Genomic DNA, 19,633 nt, shown 5'->3' with positions numbered 1-19,633 from the left:
CGCCCTATTTTTCAAATAATACTTTTCCTCCACCCACAAAACCACTATTCCCTCTCACAGCCCCATTTTTAGTTTTTTTCAAAATGAGTTATTTTGGAATGAGTTTTTTTTCATTCGTTATTTTTTCATTAGTTGTTTTGTATTCGATATAATCACTGCATACCACATTGTATCGCAAACGATTCATCAAAAACACCACATTGCCTGTCTATATTCCACACATATATGTCTAACTACAATTCAATGTATATGTTATTCCTAATCACATAAATGAAGACCCAAATCAAAAACATAAAAGATCACAAAACATACCAAAAGAAATACACAACTTCTCGAAAAACTTTTATGATAACTGTTAAGCCACCTTCATAAATAACGCACAGCCCTACAGGTTTTATACCCCATGCGGGTCTTGTTATTAGTAGTCCCGTGGTACCCTGCTGTTTATTAATCCAGGATTCTGCCTTTCAAGGTCCAATACATATGTCCAACTATCTTTACTGGACTTCTTTCCTTCATTGTTGTTATATATGTCCCAGCGCATTTTCTTGCACCCTCTGCTTCTGTTGTTCCTCCTTTCCTTACGCAGTACTTTTTTATTGAATGGCTTTCTTGTGCCATTGCTGTTTCATGCCACACTGCGCTATGTGCACTCTTCACTTTACATGACGACGTGCATTGCCTGTGCACTCATTGTCTTTTCCCATTTGTCTATTAATGCGCTATTGTTTCTGTGATCCTTGCCTTTTTGTATTCCTCCTGCCTCCAAAGATCTGTGGCAGCAGAGTCCAATGCAGGTGTGTGTGTTGTGGGAGTCGAAGTAGTTGAGGTATTAAGCACCACCTGGCACCAGTGGGGTCTCTAGAAATGAATATTAGTGGGGAAAATCAGGGGACACAAATAAAACAAGGGGGTGAGTACACATACAAATAAGGATAAATAGGATACACTGGTTTAGGTAAACATATATGTAATTAAGATGGTTGTATGTGAAATTATGCAAGTTCAGAGAAGGGTCAAGCAAATAAAAGGTTTGCATTAAGTGAATATACACCTAGAAAAGGCAACTTATCTTCAACTTGCAAAATGGCCCCCCAAAATCCTCCAAGGTCATTTGGGCAGGAAAAGTGTTTTTACTGTTCGTTTTTCATTGAACACATTTTATCATCCTTTGTTGCTGTATCTTTCAATGAAATAATGAGCAAATACTGGTTATGTTTTGTTATGGTATATTTGTACAGCACCTCCTGCAATATGTAATGGCATCGAAGCGCTGTGGGATGCATGGCCCTTCAGTAGGCCATAGTCTGAAAAGACAGGAGCGAGGAGCAGCACTAAGCATGCAGCAGAAATGGTAGTGTAGGCCCTCTATGGAAAGCAGAGAATTCTAACGCTGAGCCGTTGCAAGGCAAACAGAGGATGAAGGCGAGTACTAAGGCGAGTACTAAGGCGTGTACTAAGGATGAGAGAAACTGTGTGCCCTGCTATGGGGCGCAGCGCTATAAGACACGTGTAGCCAAATTAACAGTGTATTACCTCCTGGCAATTGTCCACAGTTGAGGTATCTGCAACACTTTACATGCAGTGTACATGCATTTGGAAGAGACTATATGATAGCTGGGTTAAATGTTTCTTGGGCCGCAGCACTATATGCTATGTGGTGGAGTGTTACATGCAGCGTATGTGCACAGGGAGTGATATGCTGTCACATGCAATACCAGGCCGGAATGATAGCTCAGGGGCAACGTGCTTTTCTTGGAAGCAAGACAACGCAGAGCAACACAGGTTCGAATGCCGGTCCCGCGTTTAAAGACTGGCCACAGTATTGAGCGCCTTATAAAAGATGAATTAATTAATGCAATCCTATTGTGTATTGGCAGTACAGGAGTGACAGCAGCCTACGTGTGCAGGTGTTAACAGCATTAGCACAGGAGGCCTCATAGTTGTCCAGATGTGCACTGTGCTAACCATGCATGCACATGTGGCATCACAGTAGGCCACATGTGAATGTATTAACACACAAAAAAAATAATACCATTCTGCGATCAGCCCCAATCTTCCCCTTCTTCGGGTACCTTAACGGTTACCCTGAATTGCAACTCAGCCAAACACACACATTGACAGTTCACCAGTCTTCCATAAAGTGCCCACTCAGGGCTTTTGAAAGATAACCCATAACAATGTTCCATCTAACCAGTCTTCATTATTTCAGTCAATGTAACAGAAGAAAGGCATAGTAGGAGGGCTGAAAGGAGGAAGCTCCCCCCTTGGTTGTGTCTCACTTTGCCCCCATACACATGTTTTGCCGTTTTCAGTTTGACTAGACCTAAATCAGACTGTGCACAGTGGCCGTGTGGGTGAAGATGCAATGTTACTGGCTCTCAAGTCATTTCAAGATGTGGCTGCGTGTGTCATGTTGGTTATGCAGCGGATTTAGGAACAATCAGGGATCCCACATCTAAAGTTGACACGTCCTAAAGCAGAAAGCTGCCTAGGTAGCGTAGGAGGTTTAGTGACTGGTGCAGAAGTGTTAATAAAGGGTCCTGTGAATCCTATTGCTTTTTGCAATTCCTTATACAAAATATGTGCATCCAAAGGGCACCGTTTTGGTTGCTTGCTCATGTTCATGAAGACGATGGGGGAATTTCTGCTAAAATGGTGAAAACCAAACATTGGCGCCCATGAACCAACAGTTCAGTTTCCTAATAACTGCTGTCAGAATAATAGAACAATGTCATTTCGATAGAGCAGTTTAACGATCCAACATCAACTTTAGAAGTACACCCTGAAATAACATTCTAAAAGGGGCACAGAAAGGTAAGGAAACGTGTAGACAAATTCGCACACACAAAAAACGCGGATTAAAGCAATACACTTTTGGCTTTAAGTTTAAGGAACGTGTTGCACTTTGAAAATATATTTGTGTTGCTTCATGTTAACTTGTAAGCATAAGCAGCGCATATAGCAAACAGTGAGCCCAGCATGTGAGGAGCCCGCTTTTAACATAGATGGCCCCCATCCAAGTGATTCATGGCCGATTTATTCCAGTGCTGTCTGCTTCAGGGCAGATGAAATGACAGGGTAAGCAAACACAGAGGCTATACAAACATGATAGCCGAATGAACAAAGGAGCAGCTTAATGAATGCTGAAGAGTGTCCTTATGCGTATGGGGGCAGAGCACCAATTTGGGGGTGGGGGCAATTGGCCCCTTTCCCCACCAGGAACACATATGCCTGACAGAGCAGCCACCTTGCTCTCGATCTGTAACTGGACAGCCTTCTTTGATGAATGGCCAAGTTGTGTCAAAAGGTTGACTGGTTCTGTTTCTCTCAGAGGTAGACGGGTAACTGTAGAGAAATCACATGCCCGATGGCCAAATGCTTGAAAAAGAATGTAGGTTTGGACAACAAGCACACCAATTCGAAGTATACAACCAAATGGCTCAAGTAACAAGTAGCATTCAATAAAGACAAGTATAACAGCGATTAGTGAGCAGGTGCAAGTGGATCTTGGTAACGTGGCCTAAGCCCCACCTACATTGTTAGCCCTCCCCCTTCCTTTCTTAACCCTTAAATGAGCAGCATCTCTCTTGGCATCCGAAGTGAAGGGGAGATGAATAAAAGGGCAGTTCCTGTTTGGACCTGTTCAACCGGAAGGAACCAGGAACAGAACCCCTGCTACTCTAACTGCAGGTAAGATCCCTCAAATATACGAGTTTCACTCCTCTCTCCAAACAGCCTAGCCTTACCATCAACACTCATCGCCAACCACCAGCAACATCATGGATAACCCATTGCAGTAACCTCACCCACGTCACTATCGACCGCATAAGCACTCCATCATCCACCAATACATGAAAACTGATATTCGCCAGTTTCTGCTCAGCAATCAACCTTGCAGCAGACACCTCATCAACACACATGTGAACTCCACCGGTGCAGGGAAAACCCCTAGAATTCTGGTCTCCTCCATCTATGCCCCAAGACTATGGAATCTCCTCTGTGTCTACATGAGAATCACCCCCTCACTTTTACAGATCAGGGAAAAAGCTAAAGACCCTCCCCTTCAAGGAATGGCTCCTTCTTAACACCTAGGTCCACACACCCTCCATTCCCCACCCTACCCAAGACTGGGCGATCTGCTCCCCACTGTTTCCTCCCCGGGACGCTGGTAGACCCCTTCCATCAAAATTGCCTCCCCTGGAAGCTCCCTGCTCCCTTGTTTCTCTGCTTCCATCACAGTGTTCTTCCCCTTCTGATTGTAAAGTGCTCCGTTGCTTCACGTAGCTAGGTCTGTGCCCAATAAATATAATAATAATAATACGGTTTGTAATACGCACACCTAGAAACAATGCTGTAAACCCCAATACTTTTCTTGCGCAGTAGAGGAAAGAACCAATGACCTCCGGGCTTTGTGTGACCCCGCTCATTTCCACCATTCCCCATGATGAAGCAGCTGCTCTGAGCACGTGGTTCCTCACACTGTGCATGCATTACCATAGAATACTTGCCAACATTACCCATGCCAATCTGTAGGTGCTTATCCAGTCCTGCATTTTTCTTTGCATTCTGGGACTTGTAATCCGAGTTTTACAATGGGAAAAGTGTTACTACAAATCCCAGAAGGCAAAGAAAAAAACAGGACTGGATGAGCACTTACAGATTGGTATGGGTCATGTTGGCAAGTATGCCATGGCATTTGCAGAAAATGCTAGAAATAGGTAATCGGGGCTTCCATGCTCCCCTCTTCGGGCGTTGCTTTCCTGCACAGCAGCTATCCCGTCACCTAGATAAAAGCGAATGGCTGCTTGGACTGCAGTAAAACAAGTCATGCTGGAATGCGCACAACTCGGCATGCGAAAAGTATTTGTAACATGAAACAAGCAGGGAATCCCTTCGCATAGCTGGTGTTGTTACATGGAAAATAAAAGAGCAGTTTCCAACAAAAACGAAAAAGAAAACAAAGCAACACCCCGGGGTGAGATACGGGCTTCCAGAAATCCATTTACGTATACATTACGACATTGCCCAGAAAGTAAAAACTCTCACATCCTCTATGCTTATGTTTCCATGAAAAACAGCCAGGTTGTAACACGAAGCAACATTAAATGAGCAACATTGTACTCACTGTTTCCACATATTGAGCGCCTGTTTTCAACTCTTCTGGGAAAGGAGGTACTTGTTGTTCAAATTCTAAATCAAAAACAAATTTAAAAACAAAAATCAATAATCATGTTCTATGTCCTAGAACTAATTGCATGAGGTGGATCATGAGAAAATGACTCCAATGCGTGAATAAATGTCTTTCTGGGAGAAATTTAGCAAAATAAATCCTCTAGCTTTTCTGGGGAGAAAACTAAAATGGCTGCAAAGCATTCCATAGCTATACTTCATTGCACCCAGCATAGGTACCATGGGTGCAGAATGAAATGCTATCCTATAACCCTTGGAATCAGCTATACTCCCTTCCCTTCTCACATTCCCTGCTGCTGCTTCTTCATTTTAATCAAGTCCTTACCTTCTCTTTTAAACTGAATGCACCATGAAGCTGAACAGATTATTTTGTGTGCCACAAAACTCGGTACAACTCACCATGAATAAATAATAAAAATATAAGGTCATAGGATGGAGCAAGCCAGGCACCGATAGCTCTAGTGTAAAGCTCCCCAGTTGATGAATTGGCATAGGCAGATGGTAGTGGGCCATCCTTCCAAACTCACAATAGGGGAGGACAACTGGTGGTGAGTGGATAGACTCTTGCTACATAATTAGCAAAGGTGCTCATAGGGATGAGAAAGTGAAGCAGGAAGCTTCCTCTCTCTGCCCCAGACACAGGGGGTGATCAAAGAGGGCAGTTAGAACCCTGATGCAAAATCCGGACAAAGTAAAATTGAAATTGTATAGACGAGACTGGATTCAGACACCTGATGAAAGGGAGGCCTGTCAATTATACGGAAAATCGTGGGGAGAGAAAAAGAAAGTTGAACATCTTGCCAAAATATTTGCAACTCTTCCCAAATTGGTATCTTAGGCAGCAATTTCTGAGAATATGACTTAATCTGTTGCCAACAAGGGAAATTTTGGGCCCTCGGAAAGAAGGAGAGGGCATACTAGGATGCCGATTATGTAAAAAAGAAAATTCATGTGAGACCCTATACCACATGGTCATGGTATGTCCAGTAGTATCAGATTTAAGGATAGCCCTGATGTCAGAGGCAATCAAGAAACATGGACATCGACCTAAGAAGGAATGGTGGAAGATTTTATTAACTGGAGAGCAAGTCTTTATCACATTGGCTTTTGTAAAACTAGTCCTTGCCATTTTTAAGAAGATTGCAGAACCCGTACAGTAATCATGTTATGTGATGAGCATACGGGAAGGACCTAAGGGATAGGAAATACAAGACTAAAGAGATTAGATAAACTGGCTGAAAGGTTTGATTTGTTTAACCAATAAATGCCAATAAAAAAATTAAAATAATAATGAGCAAAGGTGCTCATAGGGATGAGAAAGTGAAGCAGGAAGCGTCCTCTCTCTGCCCCAGCCACAGGGGGTGATCAAAGAGGGCGGCTTACAGTGAGGCAGCAAGTCAGCCCTTGCTTTGAAGAGCCCAGACTCTGCTCTTTAGCTACAGGGTCCCTTCCTTGCTTCTTTTTCTTTTCCTCCTTCACTAACCTGCTCCAAACGTCAACCTTTTTGGGGTTTCAGAATTATTATCTAAGGGATTTAAAGGTCTACTGTTAGAATGTAAAAGTGAGATTTGAAACATGGGTAAGTAGAAGTAGGGGATAGAAACAAAGTCAACATAAGGCAGTGACCGCTGCATGCACTCTGTAATATAGATAGCCATTTTAGAGCATGTGCATTAAGAAATAGTAAGTAACGTAGGTCGGTGTCCCAATCATGCCGAACCAAGGACATTTGTCCTTAGGGAGGAAGGCTATCTAGGCGGAAGTAGCATTGTGAATCAATGTCTATTAGGGGTACCTCTGCAGGCCCGGCTGAAGATGTGTGAGGGCCAATTTCAACATAATGGGTGGGAGCCCACCTTTGCTTAGAGCGGAAAGCAGTCTCAGGCACCGATAAGAGGCATACATTCTAATGGAGATTAAGAGATGGTTAATAGCCATCAATTATCACGAAGCGGAAGGTGTGTAGGCAGCTGAACCACTGAATGACCACTGAATAGCTATGCATCCTTATTTGTAAGCAAGTGTCCAACGTGGAGAAACCAGTGTTGAAAGGCAACAAGATGCTAACACTTCTGTTTTCCCCAATAGAAGTGACAGCCGGATGGGCTTAGCCAACACACCTTGTAAGGCAAGTGCTGCAAAGCGCACACTGTAAGCCCCAGAATGTAAGTAATATACTAAGGACTGGGATTTAAGTGGGTCTCCACAAAGGGATGCTGAGCCGGGGCCCTGCCAGGTCCACCCCGACTAGCCCCAGCCATGCAGACACCTCAGGCAGCCATGTAGCCAGAGCACTGCACAGTTAAATGGACTGCCAGCAGGTGTCAGAAATTCAGAAGTTTAAACGAGGCTTCATGATGCGTGATGACTCTTTACACAGAAACAAAAGGCGAGACTGTGCCCTCCAGTCCTCCTCCCGTTCCGCAGTACAGAGTCATCACGCTGCAGATAGCCCTTTCATTCAAGGAGCCAGTGGTTTTTAAGCATGCAGCATCTTCAATGAAAGGGCGGCCTGCTGTGTGTGAGAGCTGGGGCATATTGGTGTCACACCTTTGGAGCGCCCACCTTTGGGCAACCACATTGCCACAAGCCAAAAGACTTTGAGAGTGAAATACAGAGGCAAACATGGCACAATTCCCCTGACATGAGATGTCAGTTGGGGGAAACATGGAAACCGCATTGCCACAAACCAAGAGACATTCCAAGAGAGATAGGAAACCAAGAGTTGTGCGGTTCTCCCGACATGAGATGTCAGTTGGGGGAAAACTGGGTCATGCATTGCCAAGAGCCAAGAGAGATTGAAAGGAAAGTTGGCTGACAGAGCTTGAACAAGCCCTCATATGTGAAATGTCTGCATCTGGGAAATCAATCCAAGTAATCACTGAAGTTGACAAGTTGAGTTATTCAGTAAGATATCTAAGGTGGAAGGAAGATTGCAGCAAGAGCTGATAAGAGCATCAGGTATTCATCCGTTTTGGAAAATGATACCTGGCAGCAGAGTATACCAGGGGATCTATGTCAGTCAAAAAGGAGATAACCCTGGCAGGAGAAAAAAAACAGAAAATCAAGGATTTTGCAGTTCAAGAATTTGAGAAATTCCTGGCAGGGGCGTACACTAGGAAAGGGTTAATTGTTCAACAGAGTCACATGATCATTCTAAAAAGTGTTGGTTTTGCCACCCTGAGGAAAGTGCTCTATGAGAGACATTTGGTTTTACTATTCTACGAAAGACACTGTTGAGAAACACAGTGTTTTGCTATGCTGACAAGAGTATTCTGCGATGACACATTTTGCTTTATCAAGGAAGACTTTTTGTGTGCAAAAGACATTTTTCGTTTATTTGACAGGAACATTATTAGAACCATATATTTCAACAGGCTTCCTTGGTTCAGGGGAAAGGAGCCAACTCCTGAAAACAAGGATTGCCTTTATTGGAATGACCTATTTTGAACTTTCACATTATCATTTGTATGTGACCCCATAGTCAAGTGTGAGGTACACGTAACAGGAAGGGGCTGGGCAGTGAGAGTTGTGTCATCACAGCATAAAGTCTCCTCCCATGTGGCCAGAGGAAGGCAGCCGCTACCTGATCCTGATGCTGGGGGTGGCATTATGAGGGACGATCACATAGGAGGAGATGGCTGTCAGGGAGACGTGATGGCTTCTGCAGAACATGTGCAGTATTCTTCTCTATATGAAGAGGAAGAGTCCAGAATCCCTTAATACCTGATGGCATGTTGTCATATGACAAGTCCTTCCCATGTTAAAACCCAAACCACTGTGTGTAAAGACCCTCCCCCCAACAGAATAACATTTACCCCTCAGGTATGCATGATGTACATTCCCCATCTATTGAGTATAATGACTTTGACCTGGATAGGAGTACTGAGTAACACAGCAGCACACAACCACTAGCACACTATCCATTTTCACAAATATCTAAACCAAGATCACCTTGAAAAGTCTAAAACCTATAGGGACTTCAATTCCTATAAGGCCTGGGCTATTGGGACGTAGAAGAAGAGCAAGGAGTCAATGAGGAGGCAATGTGGTATTAAGTATGAAGTGCATTCTAGTTGTTCAAGGTAGAATTAGCATGCATGGGACATTTAAACCTAAAGGTTACCTGCAGCTGTGTGAACGAGGAAGGAAATTGAAGATATGCTGCAGAGTATGCGGAGCGGGAATCGAGACTGGTGACAGAGGCAGCTCCCAGGAGAAGAGCCGCGAGGAGAGCAGTGAGCGGTTGCCTACAGCAAGGCAACCACATATGAGCCGGAGAGAAGAAGCTCCTGTGAGGTGAGGGAGAACAGTGCACAGCGGTGTCTGAGGAGGAGAGGCCCTGCAGAGCTTTGCTGGTTCTGGCAGAGAAGGCAGTCAACGCTGACACGAGAACTGAAATGGCTAATTCACAGAGGGGGAAAGCAGACCCGCAAAGGACCCTCACAGCAACTACACAGTTTACCGGTGAGTCAGCCTGAGAGAGAAAAGGCCCCTGGACATACAGAAATATTAAAGACCATTTGAAAAATGCTTTTGAATATCGACCACATTAATATATAAAGAGAAGGCAAATATGGTACAATTCCCCTCACATAAGATGTCAGTTGAGAGAAACCTGGAAACCACATTGCTACAAACCAAGAGACATTCTAAGAGAGATAGGAAAGCAAGAGTTGTGCAGTTCTCCTGACATGAGATGTAAATGGTGGGGAACTGGGACAAGCATTGCCAAAAGGCAAGAGAGATTGAAAGGAAAGTTGACAGACAGAACTTGAACAAACCCTCATGTGTGAGATGGTTCATAGTGATAATATCGAAAACCAAAATCTCGAAAACCAAAATCTCGAATACAAAAGGCCGAAAAATAAAATATCGAATTTTTTTTTCAATGTGTTTTTTTTTAAAATGGGGGGGTTCCCCCCCAACCCCCCTTTTTTTTCATTTTTTTTTTATTTTACCCCTTTTTTTTACTTACCTGACCCCAAAAACATATATAAATAAATAAATAAAAAATTCGATATTTTTTTTTTCGGTCTTTTTGTATTCGATATTTTGGTTTCGAGATTTTGACTGACTACCGTGTGAGATGTCTGCATGGGGAAATACAAACAACCTCTGAAGTTGACAAGTTGAGTTATTTAGTAGGATATCTAAGGGGGAAGATTGCAGAAAGACCTGACAAGAGTATCCGGCATTGATTCTTTTTGGAAAGCGATAGCTGGCAGGAGACTATACCAGGGGACCTGTGTGAGTCAAAAAAGAGATATACCTGGCAGGAAAGTAAACGAGGATATCAAGGATTTTGTAGTTCAATGATTTGAGATATTCCTGGCAGGAGAGTAACAAAGGATATCAAGGATTTTGCAGTTCAAGAAGTTGAGAAGTTCCTGGCAGGGAGTACACCAGGAAAGGGACAATTGTGCAAAGGAGACACATTATCATTCTAAAAAGTATTCTATGAGAGAGACATGTGGTTATGCTATTCTACGAAAGACACTGTTGAGAAACTCAGTGTTTTGCTATGCTGACAACAGTAGTCTGTGGGTGAGACATTTTCCTTTATCAAGGAAGACGTTTTGTGTAGAAAAGACATTTTTCAATTAATTGACAAGAACATTATTAGAACCACATATTTCAATAGGCTTCCTGAACTGGTTCAGTGGAAGGGAGCCAACTCCTGGATACAAGGATTGCCTTTATTGGAATTACCTATTTTGAACTTTTTACATTATTATTTGTTGGGGTGGAGTCAGAGACAATTACCTTGCACATTTTTGTATATGCTAGTGTGAAGCCCATCGCTCTTGGATCCTGACCCTGGGGGTGGAGAAGCAAGGGAAGATCACCTGGGTGGAGGGTCTTTGGGGACTGGAAGTGGGGTGTAATCGGGCGAGACATGGTATCCCCCTTTTCCAAGTAGTGACCAACCCAACCCATCACCCCTTTTTCATGGGCTGTTATAAGCCAGTTCCCCTCATTTCTCCCCATTTGACACTTGACAGTACTGGGACAAAGAAGAGGCAACTAAGAACAATGAAGACCACACTCTTATACCACTCTTGTAATGGGACGAGGAAGATGCCTGCTAAGAGCTGTAAAGATCAGACATGTCTCGTTGATTGTGGTCATGCAGGACTGATTGGACATCCACACTTGCAGCCTGTCAAGGAACTGCAGGTGTATAAAAGGATATCAGCCCAGCAGCATGAGAGACAGCAGGGAAACCTGTGCGTGGAGGAGCAACAGTAGCAACAGCAGGAAGGCCGGTGCAAGCGTGGCGTGGGAGCTGGGGCTCAATGGAGCAAACCGAACATTAATAATGGAGCCATGTGGAGCGACTGTCCCTTTTATAGGTGTTCAAGATGCTTGTTTCCCCATGTTGGGTCATCGACACAGGGGCGTATGAGAGTGTTGTAAATAGCGTCACGAGAACGCTGCGTACCTGTTCGTCCGGTTGGATTCCTTGGTGATGAGGCCAGGCTGTCGGATGACCCGGAGAGATGTGACGGATGGCGCGGGGAACCAGCCCAACACCAGCCCGAATGGAACCGGATTGGAGGTGAACCGGCTCCCAACGCCACGGGTTGGCTCACCCCTGATTGAGTGGCGTCAGGACAGTGCAAGCACTGGCAGGGGGAGCCTCTGAGTTGATGGTCCGGGGTCCTTGGTGGGATTCCGATGGTAGGCAGGTCCGGGGACTGGAAGCTGAACGGTCCCTCCAGGGACGAAGACAAGGAAGCAAGAAGAGCAGGCCGGTCAGGAGGAAGTACGGAACAAGAGGGGAAGCTCAGAGCGGATAGGAACTGGAAGGACTGGGCAGAGACTAGAACCAAGGAGGGCGAGCGGGACTTCTGGAGCTGGGGAAGAAGGAATGAGGAAGGACAAGGCGAAGGGCAGGGGTTCCCCAGGCAGAACAAGGGAAGTGGAGGGCAGGGGTTCCCCAGGCAGAGCAAGGGAAGGTGGAGGGCAGGAGTCCCCCAGGCAGAACAAGGGGAAGTGGAAGGCAGAGGTCCCCCAGACAGAACAAGGGAAATAAGCAAGGCAGCAAAGACACGATCCGAACAAACCGCGTTGAGACGCGGTTTGGAAAAGGATCAGGGCTCCTTAAATAGGCCCGCCAGCACCTGGGAGGCCTGTAACGCAAGCCGTGCCGTCTCCCCGGCAACGGACACCCCACAACGAGGCTTGAGCCGCACGCCCTCCCGAACCGAGCATCCTGCGCACTGCGCATGCGCGGAGCGCGGAGAGCGGGCGACCGCGCATGCGCGAAGCAGTGCGCGTAGGAGACCCGGAAGCGCCAGGGACCCAGGACACCCCCGGACCTCGGAGCCGAAAACGAGGATACAGCCTCCAGGACGGGGAGCGCCGTAGCGGGTAAGGGGACCTCAGGATGGGCGGCGTGACAGAGAGGCAGAAGTGGGACTCCTGAACTAAGGAGCAGAAGGCTGTATGATCCATGCCACTGTGAAGCCTTTGAACGTGACCAGTGTGTTTCTAACCATTGAGAAACATTGTGTGCAAGCTTTTAAACTTAGCTGTTCGAGGAATACTTTGTATCGGAGTGGTTGCGTGTTTGAGGAAACACGTTTTCAAAAGGTCTCTGATTCAATCTATTGTCCAATATGGACTAACTAAAAATACTTTCTGTCAGAATGGTCACGTGTCTCTTGCTTCATGATGCTTTCTCAGTACTCAACACTGGCGACAAGCGGTTGAGAACACAGCGTGCCTCCTTATCCTGCTGCTGATAGCCGAGGACCAGGTGCAGATCAGCGGGCTGGTCTGCGGAGAGACCAGCGATTACATCATTGTGTCTTGCTGCCGGCACTGCCGTCCACTGAGGAGCTGCCGGGTGAGTCGAGGCCTGTGATACTGGAACAACCCAACTGGGGCTACAACAACCCTGCAGGGGAGGGCGCTGCATAAAAGGGGAGTGTCTCTGCTCCATGGCCCCTGGTGGCCAAAGTGTGCAGGTACACTAGTCAGCTGTTCCACAGTGCACACAGTTGCTGCCTGGCTACCACCGGGAAACCTGCAGAAATTAATAATACAGCGACCACCAGTGCCCTTATTAGCACATAGTGGGGAAAAATTACAGAGGGCACTACAACAAATCCACCAGTTGGGACAAGGAACAAGACCGTTTGCAGTAGTTACATTACAGGGAGGACCAGGAACCAATGCCCACATTGCAAGTTTGCGCTGCACACTGCCTCATCGTGTCAGAAGGAGAATCTGCAAATGCCACACGATCAATGTTGTTGTCAGTCCTGCCAAGTTGACTGGATGGGGGCAATGAGTCCTTGCAACTGCAAGCTATTCCACCTTTTTACATATCGTACACTAGCAGCCTTGCACCTAGATGGAGTAGATGGTTGAAGGAATTACATATCTACATTGATGCAACAGGCATCTGAGAAGAAAGAAGATTACGTGGTATACTCATGCACTCACTTGTGCCGACAGTAAGGGATATTGTGTTTGAAATGCCAGATGCTACAACAGACACATTTGCAAGAGTAGTTCACTCCTTAAACACATATTTTGCTCCACACAAGAACATTGATTAGGAGAGGCATCCGTTTCACACCACCAGCTAGGAGAAAGGATAGATATTAGACGCCTTTGCAATGAGGCTAAGGAAAAGAGTTGAATATTGCGACTTTGATAACTACTCGACAGATGAAGCATTGAGATCACAAGTGATAGCGGGTTGTGAGTCAGCAGAGTTCCGGAAGAAACTTTTACAGAAAACCAGGACTACTGAAGAAATCTTAATGTTGGCGAGAGCTTATATGGCCATTTCCATGCAAGCTGAGTCCATGAGAAATATCAAGATCACACAGATGCTTGCTGCTGCACCCATATGCCGGGTCCAGACAACATACAAAGCGACCAGTAAAGAGCAACGTAAATGCTACAGGTGTGGATATAATTTCCTTCATGTTGGGGCGTGTCTGGTCATTGGTCACTCATGTTATGCCTGCGGAGGTGAGAACCACTTCCAGTCCATGTGCAAGAATATTAAGTACATCCAGCGCTCGTCTGACCACAGGTCGTCTGGAAGTAGCACAGACAATGTCCACTCCACGAAAAAAGGTGATCTTCTGCCTTGAGGAAAGACATCAGGAATCTCCTCAGAAGGCTAAAAAATACAAAGGAAGGCAAGATGAACTTCTTAAGATCGTTCACACCGGAAGAATGCAGGAGGAAGTCAACACGTCAAAAATTACAATGCATAACATCCTCACCAAACACCAAAGGGATTCTGACTCTTCCTCAAGTGGTGACCGTAAGAGAGGCTGCATGTATGTCATAGGCAACAAGGCAGCAGTTGAATGCAGTCCAATGCTGCCGCTTCAGTTAAATGGAAGAGCACTACAGTTCCTGATAGATACAGGAGCCACAGTGAATGTGATTAACGAAGAAACATATGAAGGGCCCAAGCACACTGCTAAGTTTAGGGCTCCCGATATCAACATATATCCATATGGGTGGAGCTCACTTCTCAATTGTAAGGGGATGTTTGAAACAACTTGCTCTTATAAAGACAAGTCAAAGAAGCTGATCATATTCATTGAGAAAGGGGACATACCAGGAGGAAGCATCCTCAGTTTTAAATCAGCCATGCAAATAGAACTGGTGCACATCATGTACAAAATATTGTCAGCCTACACCTGAAATTCAAAGGACATGGTGATCAAGATGTTTCCCTCCCTGTTCAGGGGTCTAGGAAAACTGAAGGACAAGCAAATTAATCTGCACATCAATCCGGAGATCAAGTCCTTTGCGTAGCAGTACCCGGGAATTTTGCTTATGAAGATGAGATACAATCGTTGCTAGACCAGGACATTATGGAGCATGCAAAGGGGCCCACTCCATGGGTTTCTCCAAATATCCTTATGCCAAAGAAAGACAATGGGGACAATATGCCATATGTGTAGACATGCGTGTGCCAAATCTTGCGATCGAGAGGGAAAGGCATCTGTCTCCAAGAATGACGGATATGATGCGTCTTCTGCATGGATCAAAGGTGTTCTCAAAACTCGACTTGAACAAAGGTATCATCAGTTAGAACGACACCCTGAATCTCGCTATATTAGTACCTTTACAAAACACTTGGGGCTGTTTAGAAACAAAATACTCCACTGTGGGGTCTCATCTGCAGTTGAACATTTTCAAAATGAAGTCCATAAAGTCATCTGGCACATCCCTCAATGCATCAACTACAGTGATGACATCCTCATCTTTGGAGCCATACAGGGGGCTCATGACGACACTCTACAACATGTGTGCTTGGCGCTTGAGGATGCTCATTTGATGCTGAATCCAGCAAAATGTGAGTTCAGCAAATCAACGTTGAAATTGTTTGGATATATATTTTTGAGTGAGGGCTTGCAGCCCTTCACCAAACAAAGTCTGATATTACTGCTTGATAGAGCTATCTCAGATATAGATATATATTCTCTCTCTCTCTCTCTCTCTCTCTCTCTCTCTCTCTCTCTCTCCCTCTCTCCCCCTCTCCCCCTCTCTCTCTCTCTCTCCCCCTCTCTCTCTCCCCCTCTCTCTCTCCCCCTCTCCCTCTCCCTCTCCCTCCCTCCCCATGACCATAGTTTCGACTTATAGGAAACAGCTTTAGCACCACCTAATAACCAGAACACAGAAAAGAAAATCTGGGCTTCCTTCAAATTCCATTTAGCAGTTTAAGAATGGGAATCCCTGAATCTTATGTATGTGATAAAGTTTATTGGAAAAACTACACCACACGCGTGGAATAACAGACACCTCTGATATAAACAGATAATAGCCACTTAGGATCCTATTAGGGGGCTTGTGGTAGGTCAGAATCAGTACTCTGACAACGAGGTACAGTTTAAAGGTTTTTATTTTTGTCAATTCCAAAATAATATTTCCCTAATTCCACAAGCTCAATCCCTTTTCCATAAAAGAATGTAAAAAAGGTGCTCATCAGGATGTCTGTAAAATAATAACAAAGTCCTCTGTCCGGAATCCTTTTCTAACCTGCTTACTTTCCCCATCTCAAAAAAAGAACAATCATCTAACTCAACAGTCCCTTTGACTTGTGCGCTACATATGGAAAATATATATCAAATAGTTAGAACACGACCTTCAATATATCACGTCATAAAGGAATGGAAAGTCAATAATGCTTGTGTGAGTGAAAAATGGCTTCTATGAAAAGAGTCTTGCCTCTGGAAAAATCCATCTTTAACCATCAGCAATCATACAATTTCACGGACATGCCGGCAAAAGGCTGGACTACATGGTCCTTGAACCAGGTTCTGGATGGGATGAAATTGAGAGGTTTGGGATTTCTTAAATTCAAATATAAACTGGAAGCGAATGAGATTTATCATTACAGACAACTCCAAGAGCTGTTTGAGACTTCATTTACAACTTTGAAAGTGACCCTTCACAATGCTCCCGACCTGTACAGACTATCAACATCTATATTCTTGTTTTCTTTATTTATGTACAGTATTATCAATGGCTCTGATCCAGATTCCAAGTTATCTAGAGGGAAAAATCCATGGGAATTGGAATTGGATCAGAATAAATCTTAAGAAGATTGGTCTCTTATATGTGCTGGACCTTCTAGATGGAAAGTTGATCTAGACTTGAGGTAGAAGCAACAGAAGATAATTACTTCTTTATATCGGTCTGAATGGAAAATGTGGCACTGTAAACTACTAGTGCCACTGCTAGTGCTACTACCATCAGATATTTGTTAGTCATGTAAGTCTCTGAGTGGAACTACAATTTTTTTTTGTATATGGTTAATACAAACCTTGACAAACATATTTTATACATTAAACAAAATAGCAAAATAATTATTTACAAAAACAGAAAATAAAACCATTACAATCCTATATATATATATATATATATATATATTGTTTAAAAGGAAAAAAGCATGAATAACAATTAAAAAATAGAGATACACAAAGATACTAGTAATAACAACAGCAGTAGAAAAAAAAAATGAAGTAAACGGAAAACAAAAGATGCCCATCAGGACTTCATATGTACAGTAAACCCATGACACAAACTCAAAGTCAACAACAAAATCCAATCTAGTAGTCCAGTTTAAGACTGTTCAAGAACTCAGACATGGCTATGGCCTCCTTGTTATTTTGAATATTTAAACAATGTTTCCAAACCAGGTCAATAGGAGAGCCTGAGTAAGAAGCCTTCAGGGCCCCCAAAAAAGAATTTCTTATCTCTTCCAATTGAACACAGCTAAGAATAAGGTGTTTTGCTGTTTCTTGCTCAGAGTGGCAGAATCTACAGATCGAATCTGCCCTGTTTATTTGATTTCTTTTAATCAGGGTCTCCTTGGTAAGCAAGATGTTCCAACAGAGTCGTAGCCACAAACCAAGATGATATCTACTAGGGAAGAGGGTTAGAATTTTAGAGAAGGAACTCCTTTTCTTATGCTCATGCGAGAGATGTGACATGGATTTATAAGAATGGACGGTATCCAACGTGCAGATCCAATCGTCCAAAAGCTTCATTTTTGTTAGCATTGGATTAAAAATCAGGGTTTCCAAATGTGAATCTATATCTGATAGAATGTTCTCGCAATTGGAGGCAAAAGTTATAAGGAACCCCGTAGAGTTGATATTATAACCTATTCACTCATATAAAGTGATACATGAAGGAGCCTTAATTTTAGCATATAGCCAGAGCATCTTCCATTGTACTCGAGCCCATATTGAGGTATACCCTAGGTCAAACCGAATGGCTGTTACAGGGACCGCATTGGGGATACCCAGGATCCGTCTCCATATTCCACCCTCAAACAGGTTCAGTTGATGCTTAACAGATACTGGGCACAGTTCCAAGCCATATCCCAGTTCCGGTACCACCTTCCCTTAAAAAAACATGAGCACAACTTCCAGAATTTGCGGTCAATTTTCAACATTTGGGTGCACAACAATTTGGACTTATCTGCTAGAATTGCCAACTGAGTACCTTCCCCCTTGTATGCGCCCAAATGGTAACCCAAGTATGTCACACTTGGGGAAATGGTCACCTTAATGCCCTCGAGAGACCAACTCGGGTGCAACTTCTTACAGTCCCGCTTCATAAAAGCTAAGATTTTGCTTTTATTCGGATTGATTGTTAAGCCGGGGCCTTTAGCTTAGGTAGAGAAGGTAGCTAAGAGACATTGGAGTCCAATTATTCATATGTTCTGGCATTGTAAAAAAAGGAAGGCTTTTTGGGAAGATGTGTTGCAAAGGATAGATATTATTTTAGACCTTTCCTTTCGAAGATCTCCTTTGTTCTGTATCCTAGGGTTGATGCCTAGAGTTCCAGGGTTAAGTAATTCTAAAACAAAATGGGTTTATAGAGCTTTTATTGTAGCCAAAAAAACAAATATTTAGACTGTGGAAAAACATAGGTAGACCTTTACATGAAGAGTGGAGTAACAGTTTAACAACGCTCTCTGCTAGGGAAAAAGCTTCATACATGCAGAAGGATAAATTAGAAGAATATGGTAATATTTGGAGGGCTTTTAATGACTTATATGAATGAATTATCGACTTATATGAATGAATTATCCAGAGCAATGCCCCCTTTTCTATTGTTTTATTTTTGCATTTATTCAAACATTCTTTTTTCTTCTTTTCCCATTGCATGCCTCCTATCCTTTATGCTTGATATTGTACACACGTTTTGTATTTGATGCACGGTTATATTAATTAAATGAAATCAAATATGTTGGGGCGGGGGAAAAAACAACATAAAAACAAGAAAGGCTTTGGCAGGGATAGCTGCTGGATTCAGGTTCCCAACCCTGCCCCTTTAAGCAAAGGCCTTTGTCTGTAGTTTAACTTTGAAAAAGAGCACTCTTGGTGTGCTCGAAGGTTATACTGGGTCCCAGTCCAGGTCTCTCTGTGACTAGGTGCGGCCTGGATTCCCAAGACACCTCCATGTTGGGAGCTAGGGCTCGTCAGGTCTATATTGTAACAACTAGCCCCCATAACCCTTCTCTAGTTACTCAACCCTTGCTATAAATCAAGTAATATATTTTTTACATTATTTCACTTTGTAATCACAGGCAGCAATGGACCACCGACAGTAAATAGATAGGAAGGAGCGGGGAATGATAATATAACTCCACTACCCAAGTAGGGATAATACTCGCCCACTCAGGTGTACTAAACTCAATAACTTAGCTGGGGACCAGCCTCACCATTGTCCTAGAAACTAGACAGTCAGGAAAGGGAAGAGAAAGAATATACCCACCCAATGGACCAACAACAGTATCATTGGATAGGAAGGAGCGGGGGAATGATAATATAACACCACTATCGAACTAGGGGATAATGATCGCTCAACTGTGTGTACTAAGCCCAAATAACTTAGCTAGGAACCAGCCACGCCATCGCCCTAGAAACTAGACAGTCAG

At 44.0% G+C, this 19,633-nt stretch overlaps 1 protein-coding gene across 5 annotated transcripts in view; it reads right to left on the bottom strand.

The window, feature by feature from the left end:
* Positions 1 to 19,633, bottom strand: part of IQCK (IQ motif containing K) — a 1,231,453-nt gene that overhangs the window by 1,158,631 nt on the left and 53,189 nt on the right. For 4 of the 5 annotated variants that reach the window (XM_069647159.1, XM_069647160.1, XM_069647161.1 and 1 more), the window contains exon 2: positions 5,129 to 5,193. The exons of the other annotated variant lie outside the window; for it this stretch is intronic. In XM_069647159.1, the coding sequence (XP_069503260.1) occupies positions 5,129 to 5,193 (65 nt within the window). The remainder of the gene's footprint in view (positions 1 to 5,128; positions 5,194 to 19,633) is intronic. 5 annotated transcript variants of the gene reach the window in all.

This window comes from Ambystoma mexicanum, chromosome 2q (assembly GCF_040938575.1).
Source record: "Ambystoma mexicanum isolate Mex_15411 chromosome 2q, UKY_AmexF1_1, whole genome shotgun sequence".
NCBI lineage: Eukaryota > Metazoa > Chordata > Amphibia > Caudata > Ambystomatidae > Ambystoma > Ambystoma mexicanum.
The sequence above is the reverse complement of the archived record's forward strand: the minus strand, read 5'-3'. Positions and strand labels throughout refer to the sequence as shown.